This window comes from Bactrocera tryoni, chromosome 1 (assembly GCF_016617805.1).
Source record: "Bactrocera tryoni isolate S06 chromosome 1, CSIRO_BtryS06_freeze2, whole genome shotgun sequence".
Taxonomy (NCBI): Eukaryota; Metazoa; Arthropoda; class Insecta; order Diptera; family Tephritidae; genus Bactrocera; species Bactrocera tryoni.
The window spans coordinates 24,415,964-24,435,013 of NC_052499.1; the positions used below are offsets into that span (position 1 = coordinate 24,415,964).

The 19,050-nt window shown below is 34.9% G+C and overlaps 1 protein-coding gene across 1 annotated transcript in view; it reads left to right on the plus strand.

Annotated features, from left to right (window-relative positions):
• LOC120781473 (zinc finger protein squeeze-like) overlaps nucleotides 1-11,465 on the plus strand; it is a 35,706-nt gene extending 24,241 nt beyond the window's left edge. Inside the window, exons 2-3 of the mRNA XM_040113697.1 lie at nucleotides 6,776-7,457; nucleotides 8,327-11,465. Of these exons, the coding sequence (XP_039969631.1) occupies nucleotides 6,993-7,457; nucleotides 8,327-9,757 (1,896 nt within the window). The 5' untranslated portion in view covers nucleotides 6,776-6,992 and the 3' untranslated portion in view covers nucleotides 9,758-11,465. The remainder of the gene's footprint in view (nucleotides 1-6,775; nucleotides 7,458-8,326) is intronic.
• The last annotated feature ends 7,585 nt before the right edge of the window (nucleotides 11,466-19,050 follow it).

Consider the following 19,050-nt stretch of genomic DNA (forward strand, 5'->3'; position numbering starts at 1 on the left):
TTAGATAAAGCACACCAATAATCTATGAATATGGGGTAGCAAGTGAATTGATTTAAAAAATTCGATAAAAAGCCGAATTGTACCTTAACTTAAGTTTATCCTCCAAACATCAAAACTTGATACAATTACATTTTATTTTACCATCAATGCTTGCACCTCTGTGCATGCACGGTTTGCCTCTCTGACGCTGGCATTTGGCATTTTTTTGCATATATAGATAGGCAGCGCTGGTGGCGCCGTCGCTTGGCAGCAGCTGCCATACTTTTGTTGCGTCTATCAATTTTTGCTGCTGTTTGCGTTTTTGAATTCACCACGCCTCCATGTGTACATATAATTCGTTTTGCCATTTTGTGTTATCGCCAACACATACATATATGTGTATGTGTATATGGATGTACCGCATTTCCACCATGTGCGCATGAATGCATAGCCCGTAGTGTGAATATGCAAGTACGGGCTTATATTGTTGCACATTCTTTTTTATTGATTTTTCTTCTTTCGGTGTGCTTGGCTGTCTATTTGTTTTACGGCCGGTTTTGAATTTCGGTATTTATTCCTGCTACGCTCTGTGCTTGTTTTTTATTAGCTGAATAAGAGAAATTAGCAATGAATTTTGCATTTGCGGTGTTATCGCTTATTTTTAACTACTTTACTTTTATACGATTATTTTGCAATTTTTTTGCATACATCGCCTATGTTTACGTCACAAATGCTCCACCTCCTGTTTGCCTTTTTTGTTCTGCCCTTGAATTATAAAAAAGTGCTATATATGTACATATGGTATTCATTGTTTCTTTTTGATATTTTAATTTGTAAGAGTGTATGTTTTTTTTTTTTAAACTGTCATTATCGCCTCTTATTGGCAGCATGGAGCCTCATTTTTTTTGAAGCTGTTTTTCTGGCATGTGTAATTTCAATTTTTATGCAGCGCCAAATGCGTTCAGTTTTTAACAGATTATCTATTTGACTGTTTTGTGTTTCGTTGTTCATTAGATTTGTTGTTTTTTGTCTAGTTTTTGTTTTAAATGTGTGTTTTATTATTTGTTTAACAACTGCAACAGTCGATTCATGAAAATGTGAGCAATTACATACATACATGCCATATATACATACATACATACACATATACATACATACATACATTATACAGACAGTTGTACAGACATACATACACATAAACTTTAAAATGTTTATAGCTATTGAACTTGTTCAACAAGTGCACAAAACAAAAAGTTCTCGCAAAGGCAACCAAATTATTCGCCATTAAGATTTTAATTTTAACGGAGATTTAAACCTACGTAATATGAATAATAAATGCGAAAGTGTATTTAAATACATATGTACATTAAAAATGTATACATGTGCATACATACATACATATGTATATGTATGTACATACATATATGTTTAAAGGGTCAGTAGGTGTAGGGTCTGGCCTGTTTTTTGACATTTTTTTTCATAGAAATTTTTTATTCTACAATAGAATTTTTTTCACATATGAGGTACATATCGTCACCTGAAATGCAAAATAACGTAACAACATTTTCGGAAATTTACAGTGGCATGAATGAAACACGAAATAAAATGAAACATGAGTGAAATAAAATTTTAACATTGGATAAAACTAGTTTATATTTGATCGGAGAACCAGAAAATGTTGACCATATGTTATATTATGTATGTAATTTGAAGTAGTGAAGCGTAGTCAATAGGACATTCAATTTCGAATTTTTTGATGATACGTTATTTTGCATTTCAGGTGACGATATGTATGTATGTATATCTGGAGTGTATAATCAAATTTTTTCGGATTTTTTTGATGAGATGCATTTTTTCACTGGCGGACACGATTTCTCATGTTTGGATCATTTGAAACACAAAACCCCAATTTATTCTTAAAAACTACGTGAATGGTAGTAATTAACTTTTTATACTCTCGCAACAATGTTGCTAAGGAGAGTATTATAGTTTTGTTCACATAACGGTTGTTTGTAAGTCCTAAAACTAAAAGAGTCAGATATAGGGTTATATATACCAAAATGATCAGGGTGACGAGTAGAGTTGAAATCCGGATGTCTGTCTGTCCGTCCGTCCGTGCAAGCTGTAACTTGAGTAAAAATTGAGATATCATGATGAAACTTGTTACACGTATTTCTTGGCTCCATAAGAAGGTTAAGTTCGAAGATGGGCAAAATCGGCCCACTGCCACGCCCACAAAATGGCGGAAACCGAAAACCTATAAAGTGTCATAACTAAGCCACAAATAAAGATATTAAAGTGAAATTTGGCACAAAGGATCGCATTAGGGAGGGGCATATTTGGACGCAATTTTTTTGGAAAAGTGGGCGTGGCCCCGCCCCCTACTAAGTTTTTTGCACATATCTCGGAAACTACTATAGCTATGTCAACCAAACTCTACAGAGTCGTTTTCTTCAGGCATTTCCATATACAGTTCAAAAATGGAAGAAATCGTATAATAACCACGTCCACCTCCCATACAAAGGTTATGTTGAAAACCACTAAAAGTGCGTTAACCGACTAACAAAAAACGTCAGAAACACTAAATTTTACGGAAGAAATGGCAGAAGGAAGCTACACCCAGGATTTTTTAAAAATTGAAAACGGGCGTGGCGTCGCCCACTTATGGACCAAAAACCATATCTCAGGAACTACTTTACCGATTTCAATGAAATTCGGTGTATAATATTTTCTTAACACCCTGATGACATGTACGAAATATGGGTGAAATCGGTTCACAACCACGCCTTTTACCAATATAACGCTATTTTGAATTCCATCTGATGCCTTCTCTGTATAATAAATACATCAGGAACCAATAATGATAGCGGATTAAAGCTTTACACAAATACGGTATTTGAAAAATATGTAAATGATGGATAATAAAATCTCGATTATCACTTTATCATGCGAGAGTATAAAATATTCGGCGACACCCGAAATTAGCCCTTCCTTACTTGTTTTTATTAATTTGTCACCAATGTTTTTTTACATAATTTTTGTCATAACATTGTCAATAAATTATAAAAAATTATGAATCTTGTAGGGACGATAGCTAGGCGTTTTGTGAACATTCAAATAAACAAAAATAAGCAAATCGGTTGAGTAATTCGACCGGAATCATGTCCGCCAGTATAAAAAAGTGTGTTTTGAGAAAAACGCGTTTAAAGTTTGAGGTGTGCACTCCGAGTGCTCCGAACATCGAGAGGTATTATTATTTGTGGTCCTTCCAATGGTAAATTGGGTTTCTACATTAATTCTAAGCATAAAGTATAAAGAAATAGAAAAAGTAAGGTATAAGGGAACTGAAAATAAAAAAAAAAAATTTAAAAAAAGATTACCCTACTGTCCCCTTTAATTTGAAATTGAAGTTTAATAATTGAAACTGGATTCAACAAAAGAAATAAACAAAAGGAAAACAAAACAAACAAATTGTTTTCAAAACTTAAATTCGTTTTTCACAAAATATGTTTTTCAAAGAGTGTTCTGCAAAAAAGACACAATATATGAATTTATTTGTTCAAAGAGTCAATACTATACTATTATTACACTGGTCTACAGTAATTAACTCCCACCCTTAGTTACACGATATTTTTTGGATATATGTACATACATATGTACATACATATGTAAATATTTATTTGGGCTCTAAAATCTTGTAATTTTGAATAATTTTTGTAAAGATTTGGCTCTCGTTTCTTTTAAAATCTTTATTTTCATTTTACTCAAAAACATCACAAATCATGAAAGAAAATAACAAGTATATTTATAATGTCAGTTTTGTTTAAGAGAAGTAAATGCTTTTTATGAGCTTTTTTCTGTTCAGTTTATCTTAGGGTAGGTTATTTTCGACTATCAACATAAAACTTTTCCACTATTCACTATCCAGAACAGTCCACAACTACAAGATGACTGTCTGGCGATATCAATGTTTCTTCTCAGAAATTCCTCGTACATATTACTTATGAAACGCAAGCAGAAGTTTTCATTGAGTAAAGCCGAACATTTTATTGAGTGCGTAAGATTTCTTCACGTTTATATTATATTTTAGTAAAACTTTCCGCATGATTTCGATAAAGAGCTTCGCGAAAAAATGCGCAGATCCTAATCATTACTGGGAAATTAGTTTTCGCTTACATCATAAAAACATGAGCGCATTCAGTAATTTTATAAAGAAATTTGTAATCTGGACAAATATGGAAAACATCAAAATTTGCTAGAATATTCAAGGTTCACGTTTTTACCATTAAGGGGTTACATTTGTGTGTGTGTTCTCATATAAAAAATGAAATATTTTATTAGAATTTTTTATAGTTACGAACATACACTATTAACAAAGAAATTCTAAAATTTTTGAAAAAAATATTTTCAACTCGGCCATTTCCGGTGACCCCTCGGAAAGAAGATGCGCATTGGCAGGATAATTCCTTACAGGATCATCCAAAGTGAAAAAATTTGTGTTTTCATTAAAACCATAACTTAGTACTTGGACGAAGGCAAAAAAACTGAATATTGGATATTAGCAGACTTTTTTTACAAAAAAAGTTTAGTGAAAATTTCACGACATTTTTTGTAAATAGTTGTATTCGAAAAAAAGTTCTTCATCCGACTATCTAAGAATTGTATCTCAAAGACCGGTGTAAAATTTCATTAAGTTCGGTTGAGTAGTTCTCGAAAAGTCATGCCAGCCGACTTCAAAAGCACAGTTTCGAGAAAAACGCATTTAAAGATGGCGCACTTAGCCCACATACCCTCGAGGGCACAAGTTCTCAAGGCTAAGTATATCTCCGAAACTATTACCCGGATCAACTTGAAAAGACAAGGTGTTCTAGAGGTGTTGTAGAATTTAATAAGACAATAAAAAAATCAAATTTTTGAAAGCCGTATTCCCTGTAACCCCTTAATTAGGCCTCAAGCCAAACATGTTTAAGCACAAAGATGCACCGCTATAAGAAAAACACACTCTCTCAACTTTATTACGATTAAGATATTGGGCGATATATGCGGTATAAAGCCCCCCGAAGTTCGAAAATATTTATATTAGGTGTATGGGGGCTAAGGAAAGTATGGACCTGATTCAACCCATTTGTAACACACAAACATACTACTACCAGGAAAGAAACCTCTCTGAATTTCAATTATATAATATCTCACACATTGACAGATATTTTCGGTGAAAAGTGAACTATAAGAACTGGGTCCACATTTTCAGCATTGAAGTGCTTGAACATACAGCGGCACGACTCAAAGACACTATTCGTGCAAAGTTTTATCCCGTTATATTGGTAGTCGAAAAAGTATTTTCGTATATTGTCAATAGATACATATCTCCAGTGCTACTAATCACATTCATACCAAATAGTGTTGGAAAGGTGATATTTTAAGCTTCATTTAATCAAAAAAAAATAAAATTCGGGGAAGTTGAAAAAAAGTTACAGCTGTTGAAAAATGAGTGAAAATAATGAAGAAATTCGCTATATTTGGAAATGTTTTTTTTTTTTTATTGGGACGTTGCGGTATCAGTTCGTGTAGCACAACAATGGTTCGCTCGCTTCCGTTCTGAAAATTTCGAAATTTCGATTTACACTGATGAAAGTTTTATTGATGGAATAATATCTCTAGAGAAAAAATGGCAACCACTTTGACCAAAATGGTACACATTTGTTTATTTATTTATTATTATAAATATAAAAAAAGTTAAACTTTGTTTAGAAATACGAAAAGACTTTTTCGACTACCCAATATTAATTGCTTCTTGATTTGTACACTCGAAAGAAAATAAACAGATGAAATTTTAAATTGTGTTATGTGTAAAGTAGGCGTGGCTGTAGTCCGATTTCTCCAATTTTCACACTGCAACATAAAAATGTCAGAGGACTATCGCGCACCAAATTTGATTTGAACGCGAAAAGTTCCATAGTAATTTTGAGAATCTTGAGCTATGAAAATTGGTCCATTCCACCATCTCCAGCAATGGTCCAAAGCTGTACCAGGAAAACGCTCCCCAGTTATATGCCTGACACCAGGGGCGATGAAAAAATAGTTTGCCAACGGATACAATACGATTCACCTTTGTTTCATCGCTCTAAAGTACTCTTTTCCAAAAATTGACGTCCTTTTCTAACTGTTCTTTAGCAGAGTTCAACTGTGCTCTCAGATTTCTTTTGCTTTTCGACTAATTCGTTCAAACAACTGAGCATCATTAGGGCGCCTTCGTACAACTCCCGCCTTATAGTGTGCTATATTTCAGCTTCAAACATACCAACGCAAATTTCTGTATGTAACCGAGCACAAACATTTTGCAGCCATGTCTAAATAATTCACGAGTGCATCGAATAACGATTGGATTAGGGATTACCAACATATTTAATAAGTCTTATTATAATGTAGTGTAAGGTTCAGCAATACATATACATACATATGTACATACATATATGTGAATTATTGATGCATTTAGCTTTATATTCAGCTTGGTGATTACACACCATTTGGATTAGTAAGTTGACACCTTGCACAGAAAAGACATTGTGTGGCGACAACAGCTTGGTAAAAAAGCGCTGAGCTTGTCTAAAGCATCACTCGACAATAAAAAAACCTCTTACATATTAAAATTGGCACAAACAATTTGTTGATTAGGCATATATGACAATTTACCTTAAAATTTTAATGGATTTTGTTTTTTTACCTATTATAATTATTATACACCTCAATGCAATTGCAGAGTGCCAACTGACCAGTTTTGCTTTTCCAATTTCAGCTGACATCGGCGGTTATCGAATTGACGAAATTAATTGGCTGGCGCCATCATTCGATCAAAAAATACGCGAAACAAAATTTGCTGCAGTTTTTTACCAACCACTCTTCGCATAACACTCCTACCACATAACGGCTTCAACTGACGGCTGCGTAACGCACACATTATACTATTACAACAATACTGCAGCGGTGTGACACACAACGCCGCGTTCAAAGAAATGGCCGAATTACCCGCTCCCCCAAGTGATTATCTCCACCGTTCGATCGATCAGCTGCGTTCGATGAACGAACGCAATGTCCTCTCCTCACTAAGCCATCATCTGACGCCGGTGGAATTGCGCAATGCCGCACAGTTGGCGGCACACGATTACAAACCATTTAATATCAATGAATTTCGTCAGAATGTTGAGCGTTTAGATTATTCGTTGAAGAATGGCCTTATACACCAACAACAGCAGTTGCTCGCTGATCATCAGCAGCAGCAGCAACAACTCCAACAACAGCAAGCGCATGAACAACAACAGCAGCAACATCATCAGCAACAGCAACAACAACAGGCGGCTCATCAACAGCAGCAGCAGCAGCAACAACAACAACAGCACCAACAGCTGCAGCTTAAACAATCGTATAGTCCGCCAAATTCACCGGCCACACCCACCATGACCGAACAACCCGAGCAGAAGGTAAGTGATAGTAATTCGATGTAGTAATGGCGAGAGATACATATACATACATATAGTGATTTGTTTAAAACGCCTGCGAAGCTATCAGGCTCATACTTTTTTGGAATCGTAATATTGACAGGGGATTTGTTGCTTAATTTTTAAAGTTTGAGAATGGTTTGTATGGATTTCCGCCGAATATACATATATGTGACCTGGTCTACGGAAAGGGTGCTTAGGTGTCAAAAAATCAATTTTCACTTTTTAGTTGATTCGGATGGAAGATGAGATTTTTAACAGCTGTTTCCCAGAAAACTAGTTTTAACTCCCTTTTCCCTTTTCGTAGACCAGGTCACAATATAGTTTTTTAACATAACCTCAAATACAGAACCAAATTTTAAGGATTTTATTTTTATCTTGAACACGATTTTTTTTCCTTTCATGAAATTTTGCCCAAACTTACTTTCTTATGTCCCAACCAGACTATTTCTTTTATTTAAAATATTTATTACTTCTCCTTATATTGACCTAATATTGAAAAACCCCAACTTTCAATCAAAAATCTTACCTCAAAATTTAAAGTTTTTTTTTAAGCCAGTTGGCTTTATGTTCGTGGAAGTCCAAATATTACTATGATAAGATTTCCCAAAAAATGTAAACTATCAAAAATCTGTGGTAATATGACTTTCTGTTCCTTTTAAATAATTTTTAAAGGCTTCTTAGTCTATAAATATTTTAGCGTTATAGAAACCTAAAAAAATATTCGTTTCAATTGTTACATATTACCTTAATGTCTGCTTTCGCTATCTATCCACGACATAAAAACTTCTTTCTCTTGGGGAGCATGCATTCTTAAACAATTTTTATTTTTTTTCCTCTACTCATTTTAGTATGATCCACATGCTGCTGCTGTCGAACAACAACAACAACAACAGCAACAACACACCGTCAATCAGAAGCAACAACGTAACCAACAAGGCTCCCCTGAAGGCCGTGACGCCAAGCCCTACAAATGCACGCAATGCACAAAAACCTTCGCTAATTCCTCCTACCTCTCACAACACACCCGCATCCATCTGGGCATCAAGCCATATCGTTGTGAGATCTGCCAACGCAAATTCACACAGCTGTCGCACCTGCAACAACACATTCGCACACATACCGGGGATAAACCATACAAGTGCCGCCATGCCGGCTGCCCCAAAGCCTTCTCGCAACTCTCCAATCTGCAATCGCACTCTCGTTGCCATCAAACGGACAAACCATTTAAATGTAACTCCTGCTACAAATGCTTCACCGACGAATTAACGCTGCTCGAGCACATACCCAAACACAAAGACTCGAAGCACTTGAAGACGCACATCTGCAACCTGTGTGGCAAGTCGTACACACAGGAGACCTACCTGCAGAAGCATTTGCAAAAACACGCCGAAAAGGCGGAGAAGCAACAGCAACGACAGGCCAGCGCAACAAGTAATGCGCAACACCATGTGCCTGCCGGCGGTATCGGCCTCAATTTGCAGCGACAGGTGGTGATGAATGCTGCCGCAGCGGCCGCAACTAGTGATCCCAATTCGTATTGGGCGAAAATGGGTGCTGATAGTGGCGTGAATGCTGCGACACTCGCTGAAGCTATACAACAGCAACAGCAGCAAGCTGCCGCCGCAGCAGCAGCAGCCGCAGCGGCTGCGCAACAGCAGCAACAACATGCTCAGAATGGCTACAACTTTGCGACGCTGCAACAGCACCAACAACAGCAACAGCAGGAGCTACTGCAACACCATCAGCGGCTGGTGAATGGTGGAGCGGGCAGTGGTGGGGATAGCGCTGGCAGCGGCAACACGCCGAATCACTCACACTCGCCCAACGATGAGGGTGAGGACTTGGTGATGCGTCAAACTCCCCAACATCATCTGCATCAGCAGCAGCAACAACAGCAACAACAACAACATCAGCATCAACAGTCACACTCACCCAATCCACTTCTAATGGGCAATGCAGCAGCTGCAGCAGCGGCGGCGGCGGCGGCCGCAGCCAACTACGACGTGAAAACAACCAGCGCCTTCACGCCCATCAACACGGCGCCACCACATTTGAATGCGCTGTCTGCACAACAACGTCCACCCGCTGCAGCGTACCTGTATCAGCAGAATGCCGCCGCAGCCGCCGCTTTCCCAACACAACTTATCTCATTGCACCAGATACGCAACTATGCACATCAGCCCAGCGCAGCGGCAGCAGCGGGGCTATTGGCCAGCGATCACCTGCTCGGTTTGACCGGTGTAACCGCGGGCGGTGCCGGCAAAGATAAGGGTCAATAGTACGCCGCACTGCACAGCAGTGATGGCAACAGTAACGGCAGGTATGGTAATAAGTTCAAAAAGTCGAAGAAACGGGTACACGAGCGTGCACGTGATCGCAGTTGATTTTACTGAGGCGCTTAGGCGCAAGGGCAGAGAGTTAGTTGCCTATCGGCAGGAGGGCGCGCAACGACCCTATGCATGTTTGATAAAGCGAGCTCCCAGTGCGCACACATGGGATGACAGTACTACAACTGCAATAACAACATCAAATACACAACAACAAACAACACTAAAAACTCAGGTTTTAATGATAATTTCAGCAAAGCGGTAAAACGGAGAACGAAAATTACACAAAATTTCGAAGAAATAAAACATTAGTTAGAATCAATTGGAGTAAAACAACATGTATATTTACTAGTGTCTTAGCTCTGCGAATTTTTCAACGCTACTTCCTCTCAACTTTATATTATGCAGTGAAATTTCCCATAACGGACAGTCTTCATAGTCGGATATCTCCCATAACTGGACAAATTTGATGAACACAACGTTTTCATTAAAATTTTTATACAAAACCATTTCCTATAACCGGACATGAGTACGTTCCAAGTACAGGACACGGACACAGTTTTGGTAATATTTAGTTAAAATTATCTCTGACAAACGGACAAGATTTTATAAAATTTGTCAAGAATACTGTGTACAATTCACGGTTTTTAAAATTCTTATTAACTTTTTTGGTGTTTTGAGACAGTTTTTTTAAAGAACAAAATGTAAAATAATCACAGCAAACAAATTGTCTTGCACTGGTGTAATCTGGTTCGCACTGGCGCAACGGAAACTAATAAGATTATTTTCATTCATTCACAGCTGACTGACATTGGCTCGCATTTATTTGTTAAATAGAAATATAGTTCTGAGTTGCAGCTTCTGACGCTAAGAATACATTTGAAACACACGTTTTTGTCAAGACCTCATAAATATGTATATGGACAGCTCAATTAGCCGGACAAAAGCACTGCGATCGTAGGTGTCCGGTTATAAGAAATTTCACTGTATATGGTTGCTTACAAGTGCAAATATGCATTTGTGTATGTCTGTATAAATGCAATAGGATGCCTAAACCTTTTGCACGTTTCTATGGCAGGTGCTTCTCATACTCACTTTATACCTGTAAATTCACTCGTTTTATACCAACATGTTGCTTCTTCTATTTTTCCTCTCATTTATACTACGCCTGCGCGCCTTGACAGTATACAAATTCTACAAATTGTAGTTCATAATTATAGTAATTAAAAGTAGTTATCGATTAGTTACCCGTCTAGCAATTAGGTAATCGTATTATAGCAAAAGTAGTTTGATAAGCCGAATTTACTTTATTCAGTAAGAAACAGCTAAGGTTAAGAATTGTGTAATTACAGACAAAAGTATATCATTGTATGTAGTTTATATACATTTGTATGTGTATGTACATATATTTGATTTTAGTTTTTTTACCAAAATATTTTTTATGCGGTGTCCATTTTAAACTTCTTAAAGTTTTGTTAAACAAAATAATATATTTTAATTCCTTTGTAAAAATGCTAAAACTTTTTTAATTTTATGTATGCATATGCATTAAGTATTGAATAAGTTTCTGTAGTCAATTAAGTGATTGCATCCTTTGTAGCAACGAATTTATGAATCTCAATAAAATTTCACACCCTTTCATATAATATATATCTATGTACATATATTTTTTGGATTTTCGATTAAACTATATAGATTATTTACAAAGGAACTGTAGGTCTGGTCTATGCATGGAGAGACAACCTATTTTGATTATTCTCTTCGTTGTTTACATTAACACTAAAATTTTAGATATCAAGAAAATAAAGTTATTAAACGCATTAAACAAAAATCATTTTATTTTTACCAAGCACTTGCGTCAGAGTGGCAAGACGATTTAAAAATAAATACAAATTTTTGGTTGCTGCAAATCTAATTATTTCGAACTGCATGTAAATATGTATGCTGAGTAATGATGACAGGCATATTGTGTCAAAACGACTACGTTGAAGTTTCTTTATAGATTTGTTTCATAACTGCTAGTGGCTATCAGGAAGAACAAGAATGCGAGTTACACTCACAAACAGCGATTTAACGAAAAGGTAGAGAAACGAAAAAGTTGCAAAAGTTAGCAATACAATTCAAAAACCAGAAAAATTTTCAATAGACTTATTATTTTCATAAACTAAAACTTATAAAATAAACAAAATCAGAGCAAAAGCGTCAAACATCGCTTGATTACATATGTACATACATATGTATGTGTTTTATCAGCTGTTTATTCATATTGCAGTAGCAATTTTCCGCTGGCAGAAACCAGCTGCTCTCTCACGCTCTCAACTTGCGCTCTCTTCTGCTAGTTTTTTTGGGTTAAGAGGGTATTCTGGTCTAGAAGCTTGAATTTCAGGTAATTTTTAAAGTGTCGTAAAAAAAAGACAATTAATATTTTTACTCTCCATTTTTTTACTAGTTATTTGTTAATTTTTGAAGAGTACAGAAAAAAATTAAAACTAAAAAAAGTAAAAAATTTCGAAAATTATGAGCTCACGAAGTGGGGATCTCTAAGAATTTCCACGTGATCATACCCGTGATTTCAACCCTCCTAGTTATCTGAAACCAAAAAAAAAAGATTATTAATCTAGAATAATGTCGTAATGGCCGGAACTACGGAAAAGTGGGAAACACATTTTTTCACAAAATGGCGACTGCCTGAAAAAAAAAGTTTTTTTGGATCACTTTTTCTGACTATTTCGATTTTTTTAAAAATAATAAAAATAAAAATTTGGGGATGTGGCTAGTTCCAACCATAAAGAAAATTATAAAAATTTCAAGTAAATCGGTCCAGTAGAACCTGAGAAATCGTGGGTATCGTTCCGAAAAAGTCAGTTTTGAGAAAAACGCGTTTAAAGTTTCGCGTAAAGTCTTTTGTTCGATTAGTTCCGGCCGAACCAATTTGGATGCCGGGTCAGAAAAATGCCTTTATCTCCGAAAATAATTTGAATTTTGAAAAATCCTCTTGTACACATATTCTTGAATAGTTAAGCTTTGAAAATATAAAAAAAAATTGGATTTTTTCAAATTTCTAGGCCAGAATACCCCCTTAAGAAATTCTAGCTAGGGATAGTTAGGAGTTATGAAACAAACGTTTCAACGTTTTCCAATTATTGGGGAAATTTTTTGGTATGTATTTTCAAACATTTGTTTTATGTATTAAAATTTGTGTTTGAATATAAAAGAAACTTTAAAGCCGACCTTTTCTAGGTTTTCTATATTTTGCTATTTAACTTTCACTATTTAATAAATTTCAAATCCATTTTCTTCCATGTACCACAGACCTCGTTATAGGATATCCAACAGCTCTTAAGAGCTCTCAGGAACATATAAAAGTATATGGAATTATATATGTTCGGAGTTTTTATTCTCCGAATAATTCGAATTCTAGAAAAAGAAAAGAAAAGGTTTTATGTCATACTTTGACTTGTGCAGAAAAAATTATGCATGACATAACTAAATACATGAAGATTTTGAAATCCTATGCTATTGAAGATGATAACTTTCTCTTTGAGAACAAGCACGCAAATGCAAATATCTCCAGCAAGAGCTCTTAATTTCATCTACAATGCGGAGTATTTTCCATATTGAACAACTTGCTTGATACCCATAACTAGACAGGGCTTAATTTTATATAACGAACACCCATATTTCTTAAATTATAATTCCAAATTTACCTTGTGTTTTAACAACTACGTGTTAATGTGATACATAAGTTTTGGCACAATGTGCCTACGCATATAGGCACTGTTCTCATTTAAGGGGTTACACGGGTTTCCTCGCACAAAAAGCGGCATAATTCCGATATTTTTTTTATATAAAAAATTAAATGCTTCATTTAAACTTTATATTATTCCAAAGAAATATGTTTTATAAAGATTTTGTGAAGTTTTCAAATGAAAATATGCAAAACTCGCGGATTACGACGTCATTTCCGGCAGCCATTCGGATTTTTGGTACACGTTTTTACAAAAAATTGCACATTTCGAAACCGATTTTAATGGAGAGGTTAGGGTTTCAAGGCAAAAAAAAAAGACTTGCGAATTTATTTCTTAAATATGGATTGAGTAATTTTATTTGAACATTTGTACATAATTGAGCACACTTTTGACAATATTGGGTAATTTTTTCATGTAGAAATATTGAATCATAAGCCATTCACAGAGCTTCCCCAGATTGTCTTGGGGAAAAGAAAAAAAAAAACGATTTTCGGTGTTTACCATAACTCGGCTGGAAATTGTCCGAAAATAAAAAAAAACAAGAAAAATTAGTCAAATCATAATCAAATCTTCCCCCAACGTTCTCTGTTAATTTTTTTTAGTTAAAAATTTTTGACGGCCGTTGAAAGTGGAAACAGTTATTTTCCAATAAAAATCCCGACATTTTGTGGGTAGAAAACACCCTTAATGTAAAAAAATACTAAACTTTGTGGGAGATATTTTGTATGTCAAAATGTGTAAAAAGCTTGAATGAATTGGCCAAGTAGTTTTGAAATGATAGTGAACACGGACTTTGCAAAAGTAAGTAAGAAGAACGTGTCTAAAGTTTTTGAACTAAAAAAGTGACGAAATAATAATTAAAATTCGCAAAATAAAAGTATTATTTTTGCCTTGAAACCCTAACCCCTCCCTTAAAAACATAGTTTCGAGAAAAATGTGCATAAAGTTTGAAGTGATTATACAGCTGACTTCGGACGCATAATTATTCAAGACTGTATATCCAAAACTATTACTGGGATAAACTTGAGCATTTAGGACAATATGCTACAGATATTCTAGAATTAAAAAGACAATAAAAAAACGTTTTTTCGAAGCCGTGAAACCCATGTAACCACTTAAATATTTCATTTTGAAATGAAACTAAAGTTACAATAATTGTATTTTTTTTCTATAAATAAATAGATTTTTTTTGATAACGAATAAAAAGCTATACTTTTTTAAACTAACTCAATTAAATATTTTGGGCTTTTACAAAATTAGTTTTGGAACAAAAATTTCAATGTTGAAGTTTCAAAAACTTTGCGCTAACTTCGCGGTATAACAGTTCTACCAAAGTTTAGATACTACAAAAAATGTTCAAACAAATGTGCTTTAAATTATATAATCCACTTTTAATCATAATAAATGATTCATATTAAATGAGAAAGTAAAACGATTGATTTAAATAAATAAATACTGAAACAGTATAAACATCAATTAAAATTAATCAGTTCAATTAAGTTTTCTCAAACATGGACCCATGTTCTATGCCTATGTAATTATTTTCATATTACTCGCTGCCAAAAATAGATCTTCTCGTTCATTATGGAGGTCAACATTTTCCAAAAAGTTATAATGTTATATTAAAACAGTTTCTGCGATCAAAAGCAAAAGGCTATGGAACTTGCGATTTTCTCAGAGAGTTTCATACTTTTTTGCCCTTGACCATTACTTATTTGAAGAAAATTTTATACCGAACTTCATATGAAAGTATAGCTGCCTTGCATTTTTGAAGATTTCTTGAGTGCTCCCTTATTTTTGCGATTTCATGAAATCAAATATTATTTTTCACATAAAATCTATGTACTAAACAGGAGCACGGTCGGACTAATGATCGTTTGGAGTCTGACGCTCATGTGCCTCCTTTACCAATCAACCCAGCAATCAAACAAAAACACATTGAAAGTAATTATTAATTTAAAACTGATTTCGAAATAGCCCAATCAAAGATTATGATAGATATTGAAAGATAATTGTATATTTTTATATTTCAGTAGTTATAGCTAATAATAATAAGTATTTCTTCTTACATTCTAAATGGATACATATTTTTATAAATAAAACTCTTTCATTATATTTAACTAATTATTTTTTTATTCCCAAAAATTTTCTCTATATTTAATAATAAGCTTTACTCTTTTTTACGAACAACAGCGCAGAACACAAGCACAAATAGTTTTTAAGATAAATGTATATTGAAACAAAATCTGCAATGTAATTGTATATGGTAAATATATATATTGATGTGTAACGGTTATTTAAAAGCAATAGCCCAGCAGCAAATGAATTGATTAATTGTAAAAGTATAGTAAAATGAAAGATATAAAAATAAAAGAAAATTTAATGAAATAAACACATTTTCCAAAACTGAGTAAAATAGTAAATCTGGACTTCTTCTTCTTAATTGGCGTAGACACCGCTTACGCGATTATAGCCGAGTTAACAACAGCGCGCCAGTCGACTTATTCACATGAATGTAGCAGGTAAAAACTTGTTGAGTGTTGTACTGAGTAAACTGTTAGCCTCGTTTTTCCAAATCGTGAATACCACTCAGATATTCGTGGGATTTAATTCTGGATATTAAGATTTTGAATTTAGTTTTGTTTTTTCGTTTTTTAATAATTTGTATACAGCTAGTTTGTATTCCTCTGATACTATAAATCAACTTTAGTAGAATGGTATTATTTTGAGCATTTGAGCTTTGACGAGTTGAGTTTTTACATCAGTTTATAAACCGATTTCCGATAAGCCGAAATATATTATGGCGAGTTCCAAATATTCGTAAAATGAAAACAAGCACAATATTCTTCTAACCTGTGGTTAATTTTTTGATATTTTGAGCCTTTAACGTAGTGGAGGGTATTTTTTCACAATCCGGAGACGATACCAATCGCTTTTCTTATAATGTGTACCCAAGATCCAACATGTCCTTAAGTCAGTTATGCCCAACATCACGATAAAATTTTTCGTTTGTAACGTATTTTTGTAATGTATTTTGCTAAGTTGATAGGACTGTCCTTAATTACTATGCCAAATATGTACGAGCGCGATCTGTCAACCAGTTTGTTTACAGCCGCTGCTTAAGTGAGCAGACATAAGTGCTGCGTTGTGGTTTTTACAATTGATAAAAATATCGAACAAAGAATTTGTCTCAAATTTTGTATTTCTAACCAAATTTCGTGTGAGAAATCATTGCGAATGTTGGAAAAGGCTTAGGTGATTCAATTTTATCAAAAAACCAAGCCCACGAGTGGTACAAAGCCTTCAAAGACGGTGGAGAGATCGTTGAAGACATGCCTAGATCTGGACGATCTTCGACCTCTCCAACTGATGAAAATATTAAAAAAAAATGAAGGATATGGTGCTTGAATATCGTCAGGCAAGTGTTAGAGAGACATCTCTCGCGAGTCCTTTCAAAAGATTTTGGTGGATAAAGCTGATTTTTTTTTCAAAAAGAGTGCGCTTTTGATCGAATTTAAAGCTAACAAGTAAGGAAGGGCTAAGTTCGGGTGTCACCGAACATTTTATACTCTCGCACGATAAAGTGATAATCGAGATTTCATTATCCGTCATTTACATATTTTTCAAATACCGTATTTGTGTAAAGTTGTATTCCGCTATCATCATTCGTTCCTAATGTATATACTCGTATTATACAGAGAAGGCATCAGATGGAATTCAAAATAGCGTTATATTGAAAAAAGGCGTGTTTGTGAACCGATTTCAACCATATTTTGTACATGTCATCAGGGTGTTAAGAAAATGTTACATACCGAATTTCATTGATATCGGTATAGTAGTTCCCGAGATATGGTTTTTGGTCCATAAGTGGGCGAGGCCACGCCTATTTTCAATTTTTAAAAAAAGCCTGGGTGCAGCTTCCTTCTGCAATTTTTTTCGTAAAATTTAGTGTTTCTGACGTTTTTTGTTAGTCGGTTAACGCACTTTTAGTGATTTTCAACATAACCTTTGTATGGGAGGTGGGTGTGGTTATTATCCGATTTCTTCCATTTTTGAACTGTATATGGAAATGCCTGAAGGAAACGATTTTATAGAGTTTGGTTGACGTAGCTATAGTAGTTTCCGAGATATGTACAAAAAACTTAGTAGGGGGCGGGGCCACGCCCACTTTTCCAAAAACATTACGTCCAAATATGCCCCTCCCAATACGATCCTTTGTGTCAAGTTTCACATCAATATCTTTTTTTATGGCTTAGTTATGACACTTTATAGGTTTTCGGTTTCCGCCATTTTGTGGGCGTGGCAGTGGGCCGATTTTGCCCATCTTCGAACTTAACCTTCTTATGGAACCAAGGAATACGTGTATCAAGTTTCATAATGATATCTCAACGGACGGACAGACGGACGGACGGACAGACAGACATCCGGATTTCAACTCTACTCGTCACCCTGATCACTTTGGTATATATGTATAACCCTATATCTGACTCTTAGTTTTAGGACTTACAAACAACCGTTATGTGAACAAAACTATAATACTCTCCTTAGCAACTTTGTTGCGAGAGTATAAAAACGCAACGAATATTATCGATCCCACAGTATTCACCTAATTTCGCTCCTTGGGGATATTTTCTTGTCGATCGAAGAGATAAAACAAAATTCGCTGAAGGAGGTGATCCCAAAAAGGACTTATAAAAAGTGTTCCGAGGTTTTCCAGTCGTTGGCATAAGTGCATTAAATAAATTTGTAGATGTAAAGCGAGAATTTTTGCATACTTATTCCCCACCTATTTTCGTGTAATACCTGAAGATTGAGAGTGGCTTTTCGGATCTTAAGCCAATACTGGAGTTATTCTAAATTTGTTTTAAAGTTTGGCAAAATTTATGCCTTCTAGATTTATATAGGTTAACAATGTTAAAATGCGAACAATAGCTTGGATAAGATGTGCCTTTACGAAATATTGTAATATATACTATGTATATATGTATATGCTCATATGTTATGTATGCATGTGCCTAAATTAAGTATTTTCAAGTAATTGATAATTACTACCTCTTGCATCACGTATTTCTATTTTCTCCTCTTATATTATGGCATGTATGTATTTACTTCCATTTTCCGCACATTTTTTTCAGCTGCTGACCGTTCCTCTGCCTTTCTCATACAAAGAAGAACATTACCCTGCTGAGCTGTTAATATATGGGTGCATGTATGTATGTGTGTCTATAGGTATGAATATTTGCATTATGCCCACAAATACATACATATATAGCTTATATGTTGTTATTGTAGCCACATACGTCCACCGGATTGAGGGGTGTTACGATTACACACTTCGACTCCAGATATTAGCGTCTCTGCAGACACCTCTTTATATAAGATTTACGAGTTTGCACTGCGGGATATGATATGTTCAGGATCAATTGTGAAAATACATATTTCAAAAGCCTCTACCGATAGTTCGATTTTCGGTAACCAAAACAAAAAGGTGTGATT